Source organism: Pseudophryne corroboree, chromosome 7 (assembly GCF_028390025.1).
Source record: "Pseudophryne corroboree isolate aPseCor3 chromosome 7, aPseCor3.hap2, whole genome shotgun sequence".
Lineage (NCBI taxonomy): Eukaryota > Metazoa > Chordata > Amphibia > Anura > Myobatrachidae > Pseudophryne > Pseudophryne corroboree.
This window is the reverse complement of record NC_086450.1, coordinates 21,952,083-21,977,526: the sequence shown is the minus strand read 5'-3', so window position 1 is coordinate 21,977,526 and position 25,444 is coordinate 21,952,083. Positions and strand designations below refer to the sequence as shown.

Here is a 25,444-nt window from a genome sequence, read left to right as displayed (position 1 = left end):
CTAGAGTCAGGAAAACGGAGTCGCTGTTTATCCTGTATGCATCCAACAAGCTGGGTGCTCCTGCTTCAAAGCAATCTATTGCTCGCTGGATCTGTAACACGATTCAGCAGGCTCATTCTGCGGCTGGATTGCCACTGCCAAGATCAGTTAAAGCCCATTCCACTAGGAAGGTGGGCTCTTCTTGGGCGGCTGCCCGAGGGGTCTCGGCATTACAACTATGCCGAGCTGCTACTTGGTCAGGTTCAAACACTTTTGCAAAGTTCTACAAGTTTGATACCCTGGCTGATGAGGACCTATTGTTTGCTCAATCGGTGCTGCAGAGTCATTCGCACTCTCCCGCCCGTTTGGGAGCTTTGGTATAATCCCCATGGTCCTTACGGAGTCCCCAGCATCCACTAGGACGTTAGAGAAAATAAGATTGTACTTACCGGTAAATCTATTTCTCGTAGTCCGTAGTGGATGCTGGGCGCCCGTCCCAAGTGCGGACTTTTTCTGCAATACTTGTATATAGTTATTGCTGCAATAAGGGCTATGTTATTGTTGCATCAGGGTTGAACTGATGCTCTGTTGTTGTTCATACTGTTGACTGGGTAAGTTTATCACAAGTTATACGGTGTGATTGGTGTGACTGGTATGAGTCTTGCCCTGGATTTCCAAAATCCTTTCCTTGTACTGTCAGCTCTTCCGGGCACAGTTTCTCTAACTGAGGTCTGGAGGAGGGACATAGAGGGAGGAGCCAGAGCACACCAGAATCTAAATTCTTTCTTAAAGTGCCCATGTCTCCTGCGGAGCCCGTCTATTCCCCATGGTCCTTACGGAGTCCCCAGCATCCACTACGGACTACGAGAAATAGATTTACCGGTAAGTAAAATCTTATTATCCTTCCTTCCTATGTGCTGCAGTGGATCGTTTTGCTTCACTTTTGCCATGCTGTCCCCAAACCTTAATTTCTTTAAGACATAAAGGGGGGGAATTCAAATGTCTGAAAAGTCAGTTGGGTGTCTGTTATTTCCTGTCTAATAGACAGACGCCCAACCGACTTTTCAAACATTTGAATTCCCCCCATTATCTCATTGTGGAATTTATTACACTACCTAACCGCCTGCTGCTGCTTCTTCTTTTTTTATTTTAACTAATTTCTTTGTCCACCTCAGCATTTATGAGCGCTGCTAAATTGTTAGAACAGTCCCTGGTATTTACCCTATCATATGGATCCTCCAGAGTCAACTGCAAAAAGGACTCTATATTCCATTTACCGCACATTGTAGCTGAGTCTGAACAGCCTAAATGTTGTTTCCCTACTGGAATCAATGTGTCTGCATTTTCTTTCCCTTGTATAGCAAGCTATGCGGAATGAGTTTTAGCTAAACAATAAATAAAGGGTTGATTGTAGCTATGATCAGGCACACAGATATGCGGGGGGGACGCCCAGCACAGGGATAGTCCGCCCCACATGTCAGGCCCTACCCCGTCGCACAAATACAAAAGCATCTCACAGCGGTGATACTTTTGTACTATAGGAGTAACTCCCAGCCAGCGTTGGCAAGAGTTACTCATTGCTGCCCGGGTCGCAGTGGCTGCATGTGACATCACGCAGCCGCCGCGGCCCGCCCCCCCCAACGGTCCGGGCACGCCTGTGTTGCCCGGACCGCTCCCCCTAAATGGCGGACAAATGCCGCCAGCCCGCCCCTTCCCGCCCGCCCAGCGACCGTCTCTGCCTGTCAATCAGGCAGAGGCGATCGCTAGCCTAAGACAGCCGTCGGCTTCCTGCCATGTGCCGGCGCACTGCGGCGCTGGCGCACGCATAGTTCAGACCCGATCGCTGCTGTGCAAAAACGCACAGCAGCGATCGGGTCTGAATGACCCCCTTAATCTGTTACCTTAATCTTCAATACCAGCTTTATGCCGTCAAATCATTTTAGCTTAGTTCAAAATTCCAGTTCCTCTTGTCCATTTTTTGAATATATTTTTTGTTTATGTACAGGATGTGTAGTAACTTACAATGTGACATACATACAATGGAAAGTTGTGTAAGCCTGTGTTGTTTTTGTGTTGCAGGGAGGCCCTGGAGAAGATGGTCGTAGTGGCCCACCTGGTCCAATTGGAATCCGCGGTGAAACTGGGACGATGGGCCCCGCTGGCCCAAAAGGCAACAGTGTAGGCCCACAGATTTACTTCTCAAAATACACAGTTATCGTTATTTTTTTTAGATTTCCTAAATGAATCAATGTCTCTTTAACAGGGAGATCCCGGAAAGCCTGGTGAACAGGGCAATGCAGGAGTAAACGGACAGAGAGTAGGTTTCCGATTTCCATTGTTCACGGCAATGCTACTGGCCGGCGCACGGATCTTCCTATTCGTGATGTTGTTTTTTACTTGTCTTTATTAGGGTGCTCCAGGAAAAGATGGTGAAATTGGTCCCTCTGGTCCAACTGGTCCCCCAGTAAGTGAATAAAAAGCTGTAGATTTTAATCATCGTGTATGATGACAGTTATCCTTATTTAATATTTTTTAATCCTTTAGGGACTTGCTGGTGAAAGAGGGGAACAGGGTCCTCCAGGTCCTACTGGATTCCAGGTATGCCATAGTGAAGTGTCAGTGTATCTTTAATCTACAATGCTATTGTTTTGTTTCTTCTTTCTATATTTACCTCTAGTCCCTGAAGTTTAATTCACATGTTTTAGTAGAAGCAGGCTAGTTGTACAAAGTGCTGACCAAAGGCTTTTATAGCCTCTATTGGGTAAACCATGATCCCTACTGTGACTGTGATGCACAGGATCAGCTGTGGGCAGCTCACAACCAATCATACGTCACCCCCTATGGCTACATTGCACCTCTTTTCTCATAGCCTAGATACCAATTGCTGTCAAACCTGGGTTCACCATTTACAGAAGGGAGGAAGTAACATAGAACCATAGAAACATAGAATTTGACGGCAGACAAGAACCACTTGGCCCATCTAGTCTGCCCCTTTTTTTACCATATTTTTATCTCAAGAACCACTTGGCCCATCTAGTCTGCCCCTTTTTTTTACCATATTTTTATCTCAAACCTTATTTGATCCTTATTTCTTTGTAAGGATATCCTTATGTCTATCCCATGCATGTTTAAATTGCTCTACTGTCTTAGCCTCTACCGCCTCTGATGGGAGGCTATTCCACTTGTCCACTACCCTTTCTGTGAAATAATTTTTCCTTAAATTTCCCCAGAATCTGCCTCCCTCCAGTCTCAGTGCATGTCCTCGTGTCCTATTGCTTCTCTTCATTTAAAGAATGTTTCCCTCCTGGACTTTGTTAAAACCCTTGATATATTTGAAAGTTTCTATCATGTCCCCCCTTTCCCTTCTCTGCTCCACACTATACATAGTGAGATGTTTTAGTCTTTCTGGATATGTTTTGTGATGTAGGCCATGCACCATTTTAGTTGCCCTTCTTTGTACAGTCTCTAATGTATTAATATCCTTTTGAAGATATGGCCTCCAGAACTGAACACAGTATTCTAGATGAGGCCGTACCAATGACCTATACAGTGACATTATTACTAGAGATGAGCGCCTGAAATTTTTCGGGTTTTGTGTTTTGGTTTTGGGTTCGGTTCCGCGGCCGTGTTTTGGGTTCGAACGCGTTTTGGCAAAACCTCACCGAATTATTTTTGTCGGATTCGGGTGTGTTTTGGATTCGGGTGTTTTTTTCAAAAAACCCTAAAAAACAGCTTAAATCATAGAATTTGGGGGTAATTTTGATCCCAAAGTATTATTAACCTCAAAAAACATAATTTACACTCATTTTCAGCCTATTCTGAACACATCACACCTCACAATATTATTTTTAGTCCTAAAATTTGCACCGAGGTCGCTGTGTGAGTAAGATAAGCGACCCTAGTGGCCGACACAAACACCGGGCCCATCTAGGAGTGGCACTGCAGTGTCACGCAGGATGTCCCTTCCAAAAAACCCTCCCCAAACAGCACATGACGCAAAGAAAAAAAGAGGCGCAATGAGGTAGCTGACTGTGTGAGAAAGATAAGCGACCCTAGTGGCCGACACAAACACCGGGCCCATCTAGGAGTGGCACTGCAGTGTCACGCAGGATGTCCCTTCCAAAAAACCCTCCCCAAACAGCACATGACGCAAAGAAAAAAAGAGGCGCAATGAGGTAGCTGTGTGAGAAAGATAAGCGACCCTAGTGGCCGACACAAACACCGGGCCCATCTAGGAGTGGCACTGCAGTGTCACGCAGGATGTCCCTTCCAAAAAACCCTCCCCAAACAGCACATGACGCAAAGAAAAAAAGAGGCGCAATGAGGTAGCTGTGTGAGTAAGATTAGCGACCCTAGTGGCCGACACAAACACCGGGCCCATCTAGGAGTGGCACTGCAGTGTCACGCAGGATGGCCCTTCCAAAAAACCCTCCCCAAACAGCACATGACGCAAAGAAAAAAAGAGGCGCAATGAGGTAGCTGTGTGAGAAAGATAAGCGACCCTAGTGGCCGACACAAACACCGGGCCCATCTAGGAGTGGCACTGCAGTGTCACGCAGGATGTCCCTTCCAAAAAACCCTCCCCAAACAGCACATGACGCAAAGAAAAAAAGAGGCGCAATGAGGTAGCTGTGTGAGTAAGATTAGCGACCCTAGTGGCCGACACAAACACCGGGCCCATCTAGGAGTGGCACTGCAGTGTCACGCAGGATGGCCCTTCCAAAAAACCCTCCCCAAACAGCACATGACGCAAAGAAAAAAAGAGGCGCAATGAGGTAGCTGACTGTGTGAGTAAGATTAGCGACCCTAGTGGCCGACACAAACACCGGGCCCATCTAGGAGTGGCACTGCAGTGTCACGCAGGATGTCCCTTCCAAAAAACCCTCCCCAAACAGCACATGACGCAAAGAAAAAAAGAGGCGCAATGAGGTAGCTGTGTGAGTAAGATTAGCGACCCTAGTGGCCGACACAAACACCGGGCCCATCTAGGAGTGGCACTGCAGTGTCACGCAGGATGTCCCTTCCAAAAAACCCTCCCCAATCAGCACATGATGCAAAGAAAAAGAAAAGAAAAAAGAGGTGCAAGATGGAATTATCCTTGGGCCCTCCCACCCACCCTTATGTTGTATAAACAAAACAGGACATGCACACTTTAACCAACCCATCATTTCAGTGACAGGGTCTGCCACACGACTGTGACTGATATGACGGGTTGGTTTGGACCCCCCCCAAAAAAGAAGCAATTAATCTCTCCTTGCACAAACTGGCTCTACAGAGGCAAGATGTCCACCTCATCTTCACCCTCCGATATATCACCGTGTACATCCCCCTCCTCACAGATTATCAATTCGTCCCCACTGGAATCCACCATCTCAGCTCCCTGTGTACTTTGTGGAGGCAATTGCTGCTGGTCAATGTCTCCGCGGAGGAATTGATTATAATTCATTTTAATGAACATCATCTTCTCCACATTTTCTGGATGTAACCTCGTACGCCGATTGCTGACAAGGTGAGCGGCGGCACTAAACACTCTTTCGGAGTACACACTTGTGGGAGGGCAACTTAGGTAGAATAAAGCCAGTTTGTGCAAGGGCCTCCAAATTGCCTCTTTTTCCTGCCAGTATAAGTACGGACTGTGTGACGTGCCTACTTGGATGCGGTCACTCATATAATCCTCCACCATTCTATCAATGTTGAGAGAATCATATGCAGTGACAGTAGACGACATGTCCGTAATCGTTGTCAGGTCCTTCAGTCCGGACCAGATGTCAGCATCAGCAGTCGCTCCAGACTGCCCTGCATCACCGCCAGCGGGTGGGCTCGGAATTCTGAGCCTTTTCCTCGCACCCCCAGTTGCGGGAGAATGTGAAGGAGGAGATGTTGACAGGTCGCGTTCCGCTTGACTTGACAATTTTGTCACCAGCAGGTCTTTCAACCCCAGCAGACCTGTGTCTGCCGGAAAGAGAGATCCAAGGTAGGCTTTAAATCTAGGATCGAGCACGGTGGCCAAAATGTAGTGCTCTGATTTCAACAGATTGACCACCCGTGAATCCTTGTTAAGCGAATTAAGGGCTGCATCCACAAGTCCCACATGCCTAGCGGAATCGCTCCGTGTTAGCTCCTTCTTCAATGCCTCCAGCTTCTTCTGCAAAAGCCTGATGAGGGGAATGACCTGACTCAGGCTGGCAGTGTCTGAACTGACTTCACGTGTGGCAAGTTCAAAGGGCATCAGAACCTTGCACAACGTTGAAATCATTCTCCACTGCACTTGAGACAGGTGCATTCCATCTCCTATATCGTGCTCAATTGTATAGGCTTGAATGGCCTTTTGCTGCTCCTCCAACCTCTGAAGCATATAGAGGGTTGAATTCCACCTCGTTACCACTTCTTGCTTCAGATGATGGCAGGGCAGGTTCAGTAGTTTTTGGTGGTGCTCCAGTCTTCTGTACGTGGTGCCTGTACGCCGAAAGTGTCCCGCAATTTTTCTGGCCACCGACAGCATCTCTTGCACGCCCCTGTCGTTTTTTAAAAAATTCTGCACCACCAAATTCAAGGTATGTGCAAAACATGGGACGTGCTGGAATTTGCCCATATTTAATGCACACACAATATTGCTGGCGTTGTCCGATGCCACAAATCCACAGGAGAGTCCAATTGGGGTAAGCCATTCCGCGATGATCTTCCTCAGTTGCCGTAAGAGGTTTTCAGCTGTGTGCGTATTCTGGAAAGCGGTGATACAAAGCGTAGCCTGCCTAGGAAAGAGTTGGCGTTTGCGAGATGCTGCTACTGGTGCCGCCGCTGCTGTTCTTGCGGCGGGAGTCCATACATCTACCCAGTGGGCTGTCACAGTCATATAGTCCTGACCCTGCCCTGCTCCACTTGTCCACATGTCCGTGGTTAAGTGGACATTGGGTACAACTGCATTTTTTAGGACACTGGTGAGTCTTTTTCTGACGTCCGTGTACATTCTCGGTATCGCCTGCCTAGAGAAGTGGAACCTAGATGGTATTTGGTAACGGGGGCACACTGCCTCAATAAATTGTCTAGTTCCCTGTGAACTAACGGCGGATACCGGACGCACGTCTAACACCAACATAGTTGTCAAGGACTCAGTTATCCGCTTTGCAGTAGGATGACTGCTGTGATATTTCATCTTCCTCGCAAAGGACTGTTGAACAGTCAATTGCTTACTGGAAGTAGTACAAGTGGGCTTACGACTTCCCCTCTGGGATGACCATCGACTCCCAGCGGCAACAACAGCAGCGCCAGCAGCAGTAGGCGTTACACGCAAGGATGCATCGGAGGAATCCCAGGCAGGAGAGGACTCGTCAGACTTGCCAGTGACATGGCCTGCAGGACTATTGGCATTCCTGGGGAAGGAGGAAATTGACACTGAGGGAGTTGGTGGGGTGGTTTGCGTGAGCTTGGTTACAAGAGGAAGGGATTTACTGGTCAGTGGACTGCTTCCGCTGTCACCCAAAGTTTTTGAACTTGTCACTGACTTATTATGAATGCGCTGCAGGTGACGTATAAGGGAGGATGTTCCGAGGTGGTTAACGTCCTTACCCCTACTTATTACAGCTTGACAAAGGGAACACACGGCTTGACACCTGTTGTCCGCATTTCTGGTGAAATACCTCCACACCGAAGAGCTGATTTTTTTGGTATTTTCACCTGGCATGTCAACGGCCATATTCCTCCCACGGACAACAGGTGTCTCCCCGGGTGCCTGACTTAAACAAACCACCTCACCATCAGAATCCTCCTGGTCAATTTCCTCCCCAGCGCCAGCAACACCCATATCCTCCTCATCCTGGTGTACTTCAACACTGACATCTTCAATCTGACTATCAGGAACTGGACTGCGGGTGCTCCTTCCAGCACTTGCAGGGGGCATGCAAATAGTGGAAGGCGCATGCTCTTCACGTCCAGTGTTGGGAAGGTCAGGCATCGCAAACGACACAATTGGACTCTCCTTGTGGATTTGGGATTTCAAAGAACGCACAGTTCTTTGCGGTGCTTTTGCCAGCTTGAGTCTTTTCAGTTTTCTAGCGAGAGGCTGAGTGCTTCCATCCTCATGTGAAGCTGAACCACTAGCCATGAACATAGGCCAGGGCCTCAGCCGTTCCTTGCCACTCCGTGTGGTAAATGGCATATTGGCAAGTTTACGCTTCTCCTCCGACAATTTTATTTTAGGTTTTGGAGTCCTTTTTTTTCTGATATTTGGTGTTTTGGATTTGACATGCTCTGTACTATGACATTGGGCATCGGCCTTGGCAGACGACGTTGCTGGCATTTCATCGTCTCGGCCATGACTAGTGGCAGCAGCTTCAGCACGAGGTGGAAGTGGATCTTGATCTTTCCCTAATTTTGGAACCTCAACTTTTTTGTTCTCCATATTTTATAGGCAGAACTAAAAGGCACCTCAGGTAAACAATGGAGATGGATGGATTGGATACTAGTATACAATTATGGACGGACTGCCACGGTTAGGTGGTATAAAAAAACCACGGTTAGGTGGTATATATTATAATAATAATACAATTATGGATGGACGGACTGCCTGCCGACTGCCGACACAGAGGTAGCCACAGCCGTGAACTACCGCACTGTACACTGGTTGATAAAGAGATAGTAGTATACTCGTAACAACTAGTATGACACTATGACGGTATAAAGAATGAAAAAAAAACCACGGTTAGGTGGTATATATTATAATAATAATACAATTATGGATGGACGGACTGCCTGCCGACTGCCGACACAGAGGTAGCCACAGCCGTGAACTACCGCACTGTACACTGGTTGATAAAGAGATAGTAGTATACTCGTAACAACTAGTATGACACTATGACGACGGTATAAAGAAAGAAAAAAAAATACCACGGTTAGGTGGTATATATTGTAATACAATTATGGATGGACGGACTGCCTGCCGAGTTCCGACTGCCGACACAGAGGTAGCCACAGCCGTGAACTACCGCACTGTACTGTGTCTGCTGCTAATATAGACTGGTTGATAAAGAGATAGTATACAATACATACAACAATATACTACTATACTGGTGGTCAGGCACTGGTCACCACTAGTCACACTGGCAGTGGCACTCCTGCAGCAAAAGTGTGCACTGTTTAATTTTAAATTAATATAATATTATGTACTCCTGGGGGCTCCTGCTATAACAACCTGCAGTGCTCCCCAGTCTCCCCCACAATTATTATAAGCTTTGCCTTTTATACATTGATGTGCAGCACACTGGGCTGAGCTGAGTGCACACAGACTGAGTCACACTGTGTGACTGGCTGCTGCTGTGTATCGTTTTTTTTCAGGCAGAGAACGGATATAGCAGAGAACGGATATATTATATTAAAATAAATAAAAGTTAACTAACAACAACTGCACTGGTGGTCACTGTGGTAAACTCTGTCTGACTCTGCACAATCTCTCTCTCTCTTCTAATCTAATTTCTAATGGAGAGGACGCCAGCCACGTCCTCTCCCTATCAATCTCAATGCACGTGTGAAAATGGCGGCGACGCGCGGCTCCTTATATAGAATCCGAGTCTCGCGAGAATCCGACAGCGTCATGATGACGTTCGGGCGCGCTCGGGTTAACCGAGCAAGGCGGGAGGATCCGAGTCTGCTCGGACCCGTGAAAAAAACATGAAGTTCGTGCGGGTTCGGTTTCAGAGAAACCGAACCCGCTCATCTCTAATTATTACTTCTTTCTTTCTGCTGCTGATTCCTCTTCCAATGCAGCCAATCATCTGATTAGCCTCCCTCATTGCTTTGTTACATTTCTTACCTGTCTTTAAGTCACCTGAAATAGTGACTGCTAGATCCCTTTCCTCCTCAGTAGTTTCCAGTATAGTGCCATTAATACTATATTTAGCCTTTATGTCACCTGAAATAGTGACTCCTAGATCCCTTTCCTCGGTAGTGTCCAGTATAGTGCCATTAATACTATATTTAGCCTTAGGATTTTTGAGACCCAAGTGCATGATTTTGCATTTTTTTGGGCATTAAACTGCAAGTGCCACACTCTTGACCATTCCCCTAGTCTACTTAGATCCTTAATCATTTCTTTTACCCGTCCTGGTGTGTCTACCGTGTTTTATACCTTAGTGTCATCTGCAAAAAGGCAAACTTTCCCTTTAATGCCATTTGCAGTGTTACCAATAAAGATATTAAAAAGCACTGGTCCAAGTACAGATCCCTGGGGTACTCCACTGGTAACCTTTCCCTCCTGTGAATGCACTCCATTTACTACAACTCTCTGTTTTCTATCCTGCAACCAAGATCTTATCCATTCAACAATCTTAGTATCCAATCCCAAGCTTTCAAGTTTATTTAGCAGTCTGTGATGTGGAACAGTGTCAAAAGCTTTACTAAAGTCTAGATAAGCTATATCCATGGCTCCACCTTTATCCATCACTTTAGTCACACAGTCATAAAAGTAAATAAGGTTTGTTTGACATGATCTCCCCCCAGTGACATGATCTCCCCCCAGTGAATCCATGCTGTTTGGGATCCTGTAAATTGCTGGACTTGAGATAATCCTTTAAGAGTGTTTCTATCAATTTCCCTACTACTGAAGTAAGACTCACTGGTCTGTATTTGTTTGCCTCTTCCTTGCTTCCACTTTTGTGCAGTGGGACTACAGCCGCACTTTTCCAGTCCTCTGGAATTACTCCTGTAGCTAAGTACAACATCTTGTCATCTTTACTGTCATGTTTAGAGCTGTGGGAAATCTTAACATGATTATTGTCATTTTCATATACCGTATAAAACTTAATCTACAATTATTATGTGACATGAGCTAATTCCCAGCATTGTCCTCTGTCATGTAAATGCAGTGTTATATCACTGTGCCCGTTAATATTAAGTGAAGCCACTGCGCTAGGTGTAATGATGCCACCACGCAAAGGTGCATGAGGGCGAGGGGGGGGGGGGGGGAGACTGATGAGGGGTGAAGAGAGAGTGAGACTAGCGGAAGATAAAGATAGAGTGAAAAGAGAAAGATGGGGAAGTGTGTTATAGGGAGACAGAGAAATACAGCAATTGAGGGGGACGAGAGAGATGGATTAAGAGGGGGAGAGAGGAGGAGGAGGAGGAGGAGAAGAAAATAGGGAGGATAAAGACAGAAAAAGGCAGAAACAGAGAGTGAGAGTGAGGATAAATAAACAGATACAAGGCACAACAGCTAGTTAGGATGTGAATTATGTTTTACCTGAGAGATTGGTACTCTGGTTTTGGTTCATTTTGATCATAAACTTTTTTATATATATAATCTGATATATTTATAACTGTGCTACTCAAAACAAATGCAATATGGAAAATAAATGCAATGATTTTTATTTTTTATTCCAGGGTTTGCCAGGTCCACCAGGACCTCCTGGAGAAACTGGGAAACCAGGTGATGAGGTAAGTCATTTTTAGGAGTACTATGTCTATGGATAATTATGCTTAAAACAAATGATAGTATCTTATGCTTTAGTAAGTAGACTTAACTAGAATTATGTTAGAGTATGTTGCTGAGTTATTGCTTCATTATTTTGTGCCACCATAGTGGAGTAATTGGAAAAAGTAACTGTCAGACGGCAGCCTAGACCTTTCCTATGTGGGCACTAGTGTTCAATCATAACCTATTAATGAGTTCCACAATGGATGAAAAGTGAAGAGAAGATAGTTAAATAGTTGTACTGTAACTTTTCTCAGGGCCCCGTCTGATCACCCAGGCAGCAGTGTCAGGGCCCTTCCTGATCACCCAGGCAGCCGTGTCAGGGCCCTCTCTGATCACCCAGGCAGCAGTGTCAGGGCCCTCCCTGATCACCCAGGCAGCTGTGTCAGGGCCCTCCCTGATCACCCAGGCAGCAGTGTCAGGGCCCTCCCTGATCACCCAGGCAGCCGTGTCTGATCACCCAGGCGGCAGTGTCAGGGCCCTCTCTGATCACCCAAGCAGCAGTGTCAGGACCCTACCTGATCACCCAGGCAGCAGTGTCAAGGCCCTCCCTGATCACCCAGGCAGCAGTGTCAGGGCCATCTCTGATAACCCAGGCAGCCGTGTCAGGGCCCCCTCTGATCACCCAGGCAGCAGTATCAGGGCCCCCACTGATCACCCAGGCAGCAATGTCAGGAGCCTACCTGATCACCCAGGCAGCAGTGTCAGGGCCCCCGCTGATCACCCAGGCAGCAGTGTCAGTGCCCCCTCTGATCACCCAGGCAGCAGTGTCAGGGCCCTCTCTGATCACCCAGGCAGCAGTGTCAGGGCCCTCTCTAATCACCCAGGCAGCAGTGTCAGGGCCCCCTCTGATCACCCAGGCAGCAGTGTTAGGGCCCTACCTGATCACCCAGGCAGCAGTGTCAGGGCCCCCTCTAATCACCCAGGCAGCCATGTCAGGGCCCTATCTGATCACCCAGGCAGCAGTGTCAGGGCCCTCCCTGATCACCCAGGCAGCCATGTCAGGGCCCTATCTGATCACCCAGGCAGCCGTGTCAGGGCCCCCGCTGATCACCCAGGCAGCCGTGTCAGGGCCCCCGCTGATCACCCAGGCAGCAGTGTCAGGGCCCTCCCTGATCACCCAGGCAGCAGTGTCAGGGCCCTCCCTGATCACCCAGGCAGCAGTGTCAGGGCCCTCTCTGATCACCCAGGCAGCAGTGTCAGGGCCCTCTCTGATCACCCAGGCAGCAGTGTCAGGGCCCTCTCTGATCACCCAGGCAGCAGTGTCAGGGCCCCCTCTGATCACCCAGGCAGCCGTGTCAGGGCCCTATCTGATCACCCAGGCAGCAGTGTCAGGGCCCTCCCTGATCACCCAGGCAGCCTGGTCAGGGCCCTATCTGATCACCTAGGCAGCCGTGTCAGGGCCCCCGCTGATCACCCAGGCAGCCGTGTCAGGGCCCCCGCTGATCACCCAGGCAGCAGTGTCAGGGCCCTCCCTGATCACCCAGGCAGCAGTGTCAGGGCCCTCCCTGATCACCCAGGCAGCAGTGTCAGGGCCCTCCCTGATCACCCAGGCAGCAGTGTCAGGGCCCTCTCTGATCACCCAGGCAGCAGTGTCAGGGCCCTCTCTGATCACCCAGGCAGCCTGGTCAGGGCCCCCTCTGATCACCCAGACAGCCGTGTCAGGGCCCTATCTGATCACCCAGGCAGCAGTGTCAGGGCCCTCCCTGATCACCCAGGCAGCCTGGTCAGGGCCCTATCTGATCACCTAGGCAGCCGTGTCAGGGCCCCCGCTGATCACCCAGGCAGCCGTGTCAGGGCCCCCGCTGATCACCCAGGCAGCAGTGTCAGGGCCCTCCCTGATCACCCAGGCAGCAGTGTCAGGGCCCTCCCTGATCACCCAGGCAGCAGTATCAGGGCCCTCTCTGATCACCCAGGCAGCAGTGTCAGGGCCCTCTCTGATCACCCAGGCAGCAGTGTCAGGGCCCCCTCTGATCACCCAGGCAGCAGTGTCTGGGCCCTCTCTGATCACCCTGGCAGCAGTGTCAGGGCCCTCCCTGATCACCCAAGCAGCAGTGTCAGGGCCCTCTCCGATTACCCTGGCTGCAGTGTCAGGGCCCTCTCCGATTACCCAGGCAGCAGTGTCAGGGCCCTCTCCGATCACCCAGGCAGCAGTGTCAGGGCCCTCTCTCATCACCCAGGCAGCAGTGTCAGGTCCGTCTCTGATCACCCAGGCAGCAGTGTCAGGGCCCTCTCTGATCACCCAGGTAGCAGTGTCAGGGCCCCCTCTGATCACCCAGGCAGCAGTGTCAGGGCCCCCTCTGATCACCCAGGTTGCCTCTTCTGTCAACGTCACATTTGCTGTTAGTGTGAGAAAGGTCCACTATAGTAGGAGGGAAGATTGTAGAGCTGCAACTATCAGCCATCGGGGAGCCACCAGATCACAGTCGATTCCAACCAAAGTGATTATTTTCTAGTTTTTGCAAGTTACCCTTAGCTGCAGCACAGGACAGCATTTGCATGTATGTGACAACACAAGACAGCTTTGGTTATAGTATCACAAGTAGCACAAGGATTAGTAGTGTAAGTAGATGTGGTGCATTATACCCAGCAGAGAGCCAGGGGGCCATGCTTATGGAAATACCCAGGCAATGTACTATTATAATGTAATGTATAGAATAATGCGAGACCTTGAGTGGAACGTATGTATGATCAACCTTCTGTCTCATGGAATAGGGAGTACCTGGAGATTCTGGAGCCGCAGGTCCACTTGGTCCAAGAGTAGGTGTTCATTAATATATATTCTTTCATTTATCCTATGTATATATAAATATACTGTATATACTGTACATATACTTATATAAAACAATAATTTGAAACAATTGAATCAATTGTTCTGATGTAAAGACTCCTGCACTGTGCGCTGACAATACGTCCCATCTGATGATTGTCTACGTTTTCCCTACCGAAGAGCGAAAGCTGACCACTGATTGTTTCTGCGCTGACTCTCACACATCTATTTTAATGTTGACCGGCCTTATTCTATTATCACACTATATACTTTGATGATGTACAGTAGTAGGATATTTGGCGTAACAACGTTTTGGGTGTTATGTATATACGTTATTATGCTATGTGTAGAATTGTATATTAATAGCATTGTTCTGGCACTGTAGGGAGAGCGTGGTAATCCGGGAGAAAGAGGCGAGCCTGGAGCTTCGGGACTTGCCGGTGAAAAGGGAATGGCTGGAGGACACGGACCTGACGGGCCAAAGGCAAGTTAGCGGGATTTGTGATCGGTATATATATAAAAATGAAATTAGGGATGACGTCGACAGAAATTCCAAATATTTTTAAAATTAAATCTCATCACATCTATGGCCCGTACATCTACTAGATCTGATTGTATTTAAATATATCACATGATATTGAATAGGTAAATGTTGGGAATGTATTAGAAACGTGGATGCAATTTTCTACGTCTCAGATATGTAAAACGTTATATCCCCTGGCTGGCCAGGAGGTGTAAATGTATATTTTGTTGTTCCTACTGTTACTTGCATTCAGTGTCAGAATACACGGGATGTAGTCATGTGACCGGCGGTCTCACAGGTTACACGTCTAACACATACAGTAGGTTCAATATTATTCTATATATTTACTTATGACATACATTTGTTATCAATATTCTTGAGCTTTTATCACATATCGCCCATTACAATGAATGTTACCTTATTTCCTGTATATCTTATACCACACATACTTATTATTCTAGGGAAGTCCAGGCCCAACGGGCACCCCTGGTGATGTGGGGCCCCCTGGCCTGCAAGGTATGCCTGGAGAAAGAGGTATAGCCGGAACATCAGGCGCTAAGGGTGACAGGGTAAGTGGCTTCTGTGTTTCCTTTTTGTTTGCAGGATTTTTGTTCTGTGTGTGGAGGATTAATCTTTATCTTCTTCATTACAGGGAGGGATTGGAGAGAAAGGCTCGGAAGGTACAGCAGGCAATGATGGCGCAAGAGTAAGTTGGACGCAGAGGAGCGCAATCTCCAGAACAATAAAAAAGAATATAAAATTTAATTTTTTATAAAGTAATTTTTTCCCCCTGTGACCTGTGTAGGTCATTGTGAGACACTAAGGCTTCTCCTAATGTCCTGTTATCACTGGCAGTCTGCTTGTATGAAGCTGAATGCATATACCGGCAGTGGCCTGTATAGATTCTGTCCCCATAACCGTATGAATATTACATAAAGTGCTACTGTTTTACCATATTAGGCAGAGTCAAGTGACTGCGGGAAAGAATAGAAACAAATATGAACAAACTCTTTTTTTGGTCTTGTCCCAGGTCTGATCGAGGAGATACCTGAAGGGGATGGGGGTGCAATAAGGGGGTGCAATAAAAGGTGAAATAAGGGGATGCAGTAAGTGAGTGCAATAAGAGGACACAGTAAGGGGTGCAATAAGGGGACACGGTAAGGGGGTGCAATAAGCGGACACAGTAAGTGGATGCAGTAAGAGCATGCAATAAGGGGATGCAGTAAGGGGGTGCAATAGGGGTGCAGTAAGGGATGCAGTAAGGGGGTGTAATAATGGGATGCAGTAATCGGGTGCAGTAAGGCGGTGCAATAAGCGGATGCAGTAAGGGGGTGCAATAAGGGGATGCAGTAAGCGGATGCAGTAAGGGGGTGCAATAAGCGGATGCAGTAACGGGGTGCAATAAGGGCAGGCAATAATGGGATGCAGTAAGGGATGCAATAAAGGGATGCAGTAAGCAGGTGCAGTAAGAGAGTGTAATAATGGGATGCAGTAATCGGGTGCAGTAAGGAGGTGCATTATGCGGATGCAGTAAGGGGGTGCAATAAGGGGATGCAGTAAGCGGGTGCAGTAAGGGGGTGCAATAAGCAGATGCACTAAGGGGGTGCAATAAGGGGATGCAGTAAGCGGGTGCAGTAAGGGGGTGCAATAAGCGGATGCAGTAAGGGGGTGCCATAAGGGGATGCAGTAAGGAGGTGCAATAAGCGGATGCAGTAATGGGGTGCAATAAGCAGATGCAGTAAGGGGGTGCAATAAGGGGGTGCAATAAGCGGATGCAGTAAGGGGATGCAGTAAGTGGGTGCAATAAAAACATAACTTGCTTAGACATGTAAAATGCATGGAGTTTGCTACAGGAAAGAGGAAAGTGTTTCCAGCTACAGTATGCCATTCTTCAACTGTTCCAAATCTCTCCACATTGTTAGAACTCCCCATGAGAAAACAAATTGTGTGTGTCACTGCACAGCAGGGGGTATACCACTAAGAGATGGAAGGGAAGGACACATAACGTAGTGGGTGAAGTCATATTAGTCATATCAGAGTGAAGCTGATTCACTGCCAGACTGACCTCACGGAAGAGCGTTGGGTTTCCCTGTGGCCTCAGTCATTGTGAGACACCCTGCAAGCCTTCCCTCTGAACTTACACCATTGCGGTGAGGCTACAGTAGGTCATGTGATGATAAATGATCAATTGCACCTATTGAGGAGGAGAAGGTTCAAGCCTTGGAGCGAGATAAAACCACCTCAGCTTCTAACTGTAATTTCAAGACTGTGCTAGATAAATGACAGTTAGTAGCTGATTGGTTTATTTGACAACTTCTCTACTTTATCTCTCTCCAAGGCTTGATACATCTCTCCTTAAGGGTTACTAACCCCACTGTAGGTGAACATTAGCAATTAGCGTTTCTCTGTGTAGTACAAATTAGAGAAATAAACGTGTATTCTAATAGATTCATGTCGGCAATTGCGTTCTGTTATAATTGGGTTTCTCGCGTGAAATAAAATGTGCGTGCGCTTTTTTCCCCTGTAGGGTCTTCCGGGGCCACTCGGACCGGCCGGTTCTGCAGGTCCAGCAGGTGAAAAGGTACCGAAGTGATTTCACATCGATTTATGCAACATTGTAATCCCCGAACCTCACACCCAGAATTAACAAGTGCGCTTTCTTCTAGGGTGAACCAGGTCCAAGAGGGGTAATGGGTCCATTCGGGTCTCGCGGCAATCCTGTAAGTTATATAATTCTAAGATCGGTTTTATTAATATTACAACTGATAAGCCAAGACTGTATCCTCACCATGTGTCAGGCGGAATTACTTTATAGACTGGATTCTGCATTTTGTTTTCAAACAACTCCATCAGATGCTGACGCAGAACATAATTATAGCGGATGTACGTTCTTTTACAGTAAATAAATGTCATACACAATTTCCGTGAAGCTTCATATTTTTTTAATCAACATGGAAATGATAAGAATAATAATTCGGCTTTGGTTAGCTGTGTGTCAGGCCGTTCATAGCGTATGACTTATTTGACCATATTTTGGGGGCAGAGTACAGTACATTGAACCCCGTCACGCTGAGCGTTTTCCTGACGATGTGAACAGTCGTATTACTGTACTTGTCATTTTTTTTTTACTCTGCTCCCTGACTCATTAATCCGCATTAATCAGCCTTCACAGTTTTTACTTAATCCCGGCCCGGGGTGTGAATATTGTGGCTCAGTGACCAGGACTTTGCTCCAAGGCAATCGCTCATTATTACCACTTCAGGCTAGGGTTGTTGTTAGTGATATTAGTATACTGTGTGTTCTATGTGTGTTTGCACATTGACAGTACAGTACAGCTGTCTCTTCCACCCCTCTGCCTAAGTGGTGCCGAGCTAATAGAGGTACCGGCAGCCTAGGGTGATGTAAAAAAATAATGGCTCCTGTTGCAATTGTTTTCTGGTGGACCCCCCTGTGACTGCTTCAAAGTGCTAACGCCCCCGCGCCGGCTGATACATCCCACCCTTGGTACTGTATTATGCTTCCCAAGTAACAGACACTGGTGGTCATTCCGAGTTGATCGCCAGCTGCATTCGTTCGCTGTGCAGCGATGAGGCAAAAAAACTGCACTTCTGCTCATGTGTATGCGGCGCAATGCCCACGTGCGACGTACTATTACAACGAACGATGTAGTTTCACACAAGGTCTAGCGAAGCTTTTCAGTCGCACTGCTGGCCGCAGAGTGATTGACAGGAAGAGGGCGTTTCTGGGTGTCAACTGACCGTTTTCAGGGAGTGTTCGGAAAAATGCAGGTGTGCCAGGAAAAACGCAGGCGTGGCTGGGCGAACGCGGTGCGTGTTTGTAAAGTCAAATCCGGAACTGAATGGTCTGAAGTCATCGCAAGCGCTGAGTAGGTATTGAGCTACTCTAAAACTGCCCAAACACTTTGTAGCCGCTCTGCGATCCTTTCGTTCGCACTTTTGCTAAGCTAAAATACACTCCCAGTGGGCGGCGGCATAGCGTTTGCACGGCTGCTAAAAACTGCTAGCGAGCGATCAACTCGACTGTCCCATGCATTAAATTAAAGCATTATTATTATCTTTTATTTGTTAGGTGCCGCAAGGTTAAACATGTTAACCTAAAAAGTTACAAATAGTTTCCTCGCACCATCATCATCATCATTTGCTCCCAATATTCCTACTTATACCTACATTTTTTTATTTTTTCATAGACCTCATTTTTGAAGTTTTGGAGGGGACATTATTACAAAAGTGTTTTCATCCAGGCTCCTCACGTCATTATGGAAAATTGCTTGTTCTTGTTTGTTTTAAACCATTAACGCAGACGGACTTGTCTAAGCGGCCGTAAGTGAGCTTATGGGCCAAATAGTCAAAAATGCAAAAGCAAAAAAAACAAACAAAAACAAAATCAATGAATTGTTCGGACCTAAATTGCTGTTAATAATATATCTAATTACTTTTATTAATCTGCTGATTATATATATTTGTAAACATTTTGTGTTTTGCAGGGTTCTCGAGGCGAAAATGGTCCTACAGGCCCTGTTGGATTTGCTGGCCCACCAGTACGTATTGGGTGCTTACTGTATGCTTTATAGCACGGTGCTAACAATTATTCTACATTACAGTAATTGTGCCGCATGGTTATTTGTGCAGCACGGTAGCACAGTGGTTAAGCTGTTGGATGAAATTGGTGTCTAAGTGCAAACACATAAATGCGGCTAGGAAAAACAGTCGTAATTTGCTACCAGTGTAGAGTCGGACACAAATTCGGGATGTGGTCAACTATGCGTCATTCACAGATGCAGCACCCTTCCCATACAAGTAATAGGAGCAGTTGTGTCAGGAATAACACAGCAGTTGTGGCTTCACTGTGAGTACACAACTCATATACCTTACAGTAAGTGGCTGCATGGTGTAGATAATCAGCACTCGTGTCACTTGGAGCCTCTGAAATGCAATTTTTTTTTTTTAAGTCTACAGACTATCCACCTATCAGGATCTTTCCCTTTCCAAACCGTGCAGGAAAATTCTTATTTAAAAAAAACAAACAAGTATCCCGTACACTGCAATCCCACTATTACTGTAGATGACACCCCACGGCAGTATTACTATATATTTGCATAATAGGGTGCGTCAGCTGCGGCCCGCGGTCTTAGTAATCATCGGCTTGCAACTTGCACCACAGTTTGACTATTATTATTTATTATTATCCTTTATTTATATGGCGCCACAAGAGATCCGCAGCGCCCGATTACAGGGTACATAAACGAAATAAAACAGGAAAATAGTGACTTGCAGATGAAGACAATATAGGACCAGTACAGGGTTTATACATAGCTACATCAGCAAATGACACTGACATAAGTATCAGGGTGGTAGATTTGGTGTCGTCGAAGATGGTTTAAGTAAGAGAAGGATAAGCACGTGAAGGTTGGGGGCCCTGCTCATTAGAGCTTACATTCTAAAGAGTACATAAGTTATGTCTCTCCAAACCAGTGCACTTACCTCTACTGGATGCATTCTCTCAGAGCGCTTAGTTATGGTGTGTTATGCTGTGTCTGGTATTGGTAAATGTTCCCAGGAATCATACAGGACATGCATTCTGTTTCTGTAGGGACCTGATGGACAACCTGGTGTAAAAGGTGAGCCTGGGGAGTCTGGCCAAAAGGGTGATGCCGGATCTCCTGGCCCTCAAGGTCAATCTGGATCTCATGGTCCACAAGTAAGTATTAAACCAAACAGTATTCTGATGTTCTTGCAATTCCTGTTCATTCTGAAGTGCCGCTGGTCTACTTGCTTCGCTACGCCAAATGCGCAGTTAATTCATAGACGTCATAGATGGTGACTTTGCAAAAGAGGTGCTTTTCTGGTGTATTTCCAGCGAGTTTCACGTTGCCACATGTAACCTTATGAGCCTACAAGCAATCTCCCCGGAATCGTGCTTCAATAAGACTTGTCATATAAATATATATATAATCCAAGTAGGGTGTCCACACTCACGTATCCAATAGAATTCGTGTTGGAGTGTCGCCACAAAAAAAAGGAAATGATCCTTTCCAAATGTAGAGAAGAAAAAAACAGGGGTGCACTTACCAGTCTTCATAATCCATCTTTTATTTAATTCATAGAAAGAGAAGTTACAAAAACATCAATGTTTCGGTCCTACATCTGGACCTTTGTCAAGATCTTGACAAAGGTCCAGATGTAGGACCGAAACATTGATGTTTTTGCTACTTCTCTTTCTGTGAATTAAATAAAAACTGGATTATGAAGACTGGTGAGTGCACCCCTGGCTTTTTCTTCTCTCTGTCTCTCTCTCTCTCTCTCTCTCTCTCTCTCTCTCTCTCGATATATATACTACTTATACTGTATACATTAGAGATGTTCAGTGTGTCAGAGATTTGAATCCACCCAAATTTTGTGGCTCCAATCTGAGGCCCGGTTCTAAACTCCTGGGCAGAAACAATCCAAACAGAGTCCCGAGTCGGATCTTTCCGCAGTTCGGAATTCAGATTTTTAAATCATTTATTTATTCATAAATAGTTGTTCTGCCACTGTTCCTATGATTGAGGCTGACCTTAATCACTCTCCCCTTCCCCCTTTATCCGGGTAATTGTGTGAAATTTACTCCAGTGCTTGTGTTCCGTGAAATGCCTCAAGTGCTGATAAAACATATCTGACGGGTTAATTTTGTGTAACTTCACCAGATGTCGTGTATTTCATGTAATATAGTTTTTTAAATGACTTTTTACTACATTTTCAGTAATTATACAATGTGTTGTTTTAGGGACCTACTGGTGTGACCGGACTTAAAGGAGGCAGAGGAACACAAGGTCCCCCTGTGAGTACAGATCTACATTTATTGTTGGCGCTATTGCGTTGAGCTGGAATATTCACACCAGAGCTCATTGTTATGTGACATTTTGTTTGCAGGGAGCGACAGGCTTCCCCGGTTCCGCCGGCAGAGTTGGGCCTCCAGGTTCTGCTGTAAGTAATGTTTTTCCTCTGCTGCTCCGCACTAGAACTATAAATGACTATTACAGTATAATCTGCATTTTTACATGACATTCTTATACATACTTTTATAAAGACATCCTTGTAGACTATGCTTACAAAAGAATTAAAGGGGCAAAATTTTGGAATATTTTTTTTTTAAAGTGTTTTGCATTTAAATATCCGTTAATCAATGTTACAGTATTTAATAAAAATGTCAGCTGAAAGTTTTCTGTTTTTACGGATTTAGAGGCTCCCCACCTTTATATCCGAGATGAGCGGGTTTGGTTTTACTCGGTTCTCAAAACGGCTTCTTATTGGCTCACGGATGTCACGTGTTTTGGATAGCCAATAAGAAAAATCCGGATAAAACCGAACTGGCGTTAATTCTGGCGTTACATCCGAACCCGCTCATCTCTACTTTACATATACCTTGCACAGCACCCAATCCACCAATTGATTGTAGAGTCGATATTGACCTGTTTACTCATTAGGACAGCACGGATGGTGTAATGGCTAGCATAACTGCCTCACAGCACTGAGGTCATGGGTTCCATTCCCACCATGTGTGTGGAGTTTGTATATTCTCCCCGTACTTGCGTGGGTTTCCTCCCACACTCCAAAAATATACTGGTAGGTTAATCGGATCCCAACAAAAATGAACCCTAGCGTGAATGTCTGTTCGTGTACATGTGGTAGGGAATACAGATTTATAGATTGGTAAATGCTCAATTAGCTTAGTGATATCATTCAGGTGCTCGAAAGGAAGGGGTATTTCTGAGCAAGAAAAAGCTCTTAGCTTAGACATATTTTAGTAAGGAGCCATTATCATGTGGCTCCTTGCTGGTTAATCTTAGACCCAGATTGGGGTAATGGAGGTGTGAGGTGTGGTGCCTCTGGACTGGCTGGGCTGGATGGCTTTAGTGTGGCATACCTTTACATTCTATTAACACTTTTCACTTATTCATTTTCTAACACTATTTCTCTATTTTAATTACATTTCATGTTTGTATCACCCTTTCTATAGCTTCGGCTTCCTAAATACTAATTTATTAACACTATAGTTTTTTACACTGGTTTGCCACGCTGGGCTTTCTGGCTCATTATGGTGTTTTGGGGTGCCACACCCTGCACCTAGATATAGCGCTAGGGACCCCAAATATACAGAGAGGCCTTGATGTGGCTTTGGGGCTTAACCACACATTTGCGCAAATATGTGTAACGAAGATCTCTGAATTCTATTATCATGTGGGATTTATATCTGGTTACTGTTATCATTCAGGGTGCTGGGGAAACCAATTGCTTTTTTTCTTGCAGGGAATACAGATTGTAAGCTCCACTGGGACAGAGAAAGATGTGGTGCTTAAAAAGACTATTCTAGATTAATATGTAGTTCCTTGTGCAGAACAGGAATAATAGCATACAACATCACAAAACTACCTACGGTGCAATAAGGGGGGTTATAATGGTATAAGGGTGGAGAGTTATTAAACCTTCCAAAGAGGACTCCTAGAATGTGTGGCCCATCACAAACAATCAGATTCTAGCTCTCGTTTATCTAGTACGGGCTACAAAATTGTATCTAGAATCCTCCACTTGTCATCATATGATGGTTTGAGACATCTCCCCCATAGTATGAAATATTTTAGGCCTGATAAGAGCCTGGTAGTGTTCATGTGCTCTTCCTACAGTCAGATGTCTCTTTTCCTTTCCCATAGGGAGCTGTAGGTCCTGCTGGCCCTATTGGCGAACCCGGCAAGGACGGCCCGCCAGGTCTTCGTGGCGAGCCCGGTGCGCACGGTAGAATCGGAGACCGAGGAGCCGCTGGTCCCATTGGAAGTCCGGGTGACAAAGGCGATTCGGGAGACGATGGGCAGCCGGTGAGATTCTCAATACCCTTAGTGTCACCTAAACATGATGTCAGAGAATAGTCGGTTCCTTATTTACTAATGTTTACCTTATGCTGATTTAATGATGACTTTGTTTTACTTTATTATTTACTCAAAGGATGATTATTTTTTTTTTCTTTAATGGTTATATGTTATAAGTCAACGCAGAATGATAAGTGTGGCTTATACCGCAGCTGCAGATACAATCTTACAGCTGACCTGAAGTTAATGCGCTCATTTTATGGAGAAAAAAAAGCGAATTAAGTGATAAAGTCGACAATTGTTTCTCTGTTTTTTTTTTAAACTACAGTTGTGACACCAACACAACATAAATTGAAACGCTTGCATGGTGATACCTATTGTTGTGAGTTTTTGTAAATATTGAACATAAATATATTTTCTATTAATATTGTTTAGGGTCCCGATGGCCCCCCAGGTCCTTCCGGAACAACCGGTCAGAGAGGCATAGTTGGCATGCCTGGGCAGAGGGGTGAGAGAGGCATGCCAGGACTTCCAGGCCCAGGTGTAAGTGTCTTCATATGAGATATGATTCACATGTGCGGGTTGTATGATGTATGAGTATATCACATCTACACGTGTGTAACACACAGGATGGCACCAGCGATGCTACTTATTCTGCTGGAAGTATAGTATGTCTGCAGACTACAGTGGGGTATATACGCAGTATATATATATATATATATATATACTATATATATATATATATATATATATATACACACTGGGGGAATGAGTCCTACCTTCTGCCAGACCACTGAGAACATAGATGACAATGGTAAACCAGCACATGTCCAGGCGACAGCTACGTGCCTCATTGCCAAGTCCTGGAAACGATGAAACCCCCCCTCTGGTCTCTTCTCTCCGGTCTTATATTTGGCTTATAGTGCATATAATACTAAGTATAACCTCATAAAGAAACCCTCTTTACTTTTGGCAAAGTGGATCTCCTCGACTTCACGCCCTATGGTTACTCCGGCCAAGACCTTCTGGCCCACCTCATAACCACACCCAACAACCTCACTGTACTTATTTCATCTCCAGACTCATTTACTCCTTTTCCTGGAGGAAATGTATCAAGCTTTGGAGAAGTTGCCTATAGAAACCAATCAGCATCTAACTGTCATTTATCCAATACAGTCTTGACAGTTAGAACCTGTTTAGCTGCGTTGGATCACTTTCCTACTTTATCTCTCTCCAAGGCTTGGTACATCTCCCCGCCTAGGTTTATGTGTTGTTTTAATAGGTTTCATTGTATAAGTGCAGGTACCGCTGGTGTTTATGGTATTATGTATTTTTGCTTTTGAATCATGTCCGATGTCTGTTAAATAAAATAAAAACAAAAAACAATAGTACACAAAAATGATATAGAGGAACATACATATTTACGTAGGAATCTATAAGTAAATGGTGATAATATTCAGTGTGTCAATGCGTATAATGGTACAGACACATCTGCACTCACCACGCTGCACTCGCCACGCTGCACTCGCCACGCTGTGGGCACGGTGGCGCACTACACGCGCCACACTATTTATTCTCCCTCCAGGGGGGTCATGGACCCCCCAAGAGGGAGAATAGTTGTCGGTATGCCGGCTGTCGGATTCCGGCACCGGTATACTGAGCACCGGGTTCCCAACAGCCGGCATACTAAATTTCACCCATTTGGTATTCATACGTAACAATTTTGGTTTGGTATTAGCCTTAGGCAAATTGCTATTCTGCTGCCTGACTCTTCTTACTCATGAATAAAACGTGTGACGTATGGAGGTGTGATCGGGGAGCTATGAAACTCTACCCAGGACCAGATTACTG

The 25,444-nt window shown here is 46.0% G+C and overlaps 1 protein-coding gene across 2 annotated transcripts in view; it reads left to right on the top strand.

Moving 5' to 3' along the window:
- COL5A2 (collagen type V alpha 2 chain) overlaps window positions 1–25,444 on the top strand; it is a 266,184-nt gene that overhangs the window by 228,218 nt on the left and 12,522 nt on the right. For both annotated transcript variants that reach the window (XM_063932735.1, XM_063932734.1), the window contains exons 27-43: window positions 2,059–2,157; window positions 2,243–2,296; window positions 2,390–2,443; window positions 2,524–2,577; window positions 11,350–11,403; window positions 14,156–14,200; window positions 14,596–14,694; window positions 15,195–15,302; window positions 15,386–15,439; window positions 17,261–17,314; window positions 17,400–17,453; window positions 19,238–19,291; window positions 20,344–20,451; window positions 21,517–21,570; window positions 21,663–21,716; window positions 23,441–23,602; window positions 24,029–24,136. In XM_063932735.1, coding sequence (XP_063788805.1) covers window positions 2,059–2,157; window positions 2,243–2,296; window positions 2,390–2,443; window positions 2,524–2,577; window positions 11,350–11,403; window positions 14,156–14,200; window positions 14,596–14,694; window positions 15,195–15,302; window positions 15,386–15,439; window positions 17,261–17,314; window positions 17,400–17,453; window positions 19,238–19,291; window positions 20,344–20,451; window positions 21,517–21,570; window positions 21,663–21,716; window positions 23,441–23,602; window positions 24,029–24,136 — 1,269 coding nt within the window. The remainder of the gene's footprint in view (window positions 1–2,058; window positions 2,158–2,242; window positions 2,297–2,389; window positions 2,444–2,523; window positions 2,578–11,349; window positions 11,404–14,155; window positions 14,201–14,595; window positions 14,695–15,194; window positions 15,303–15,385; window positions 15,440–17,260; window positions 17,315–17,399; window positions 17,454–19,237; window positions 19,292–20,343; window positions 20,452–21,516; window positions 21,571–21,662; window positions 21,717–23,440; window positions 23,603–24,028; window positions 24,137–25,444) is intronic.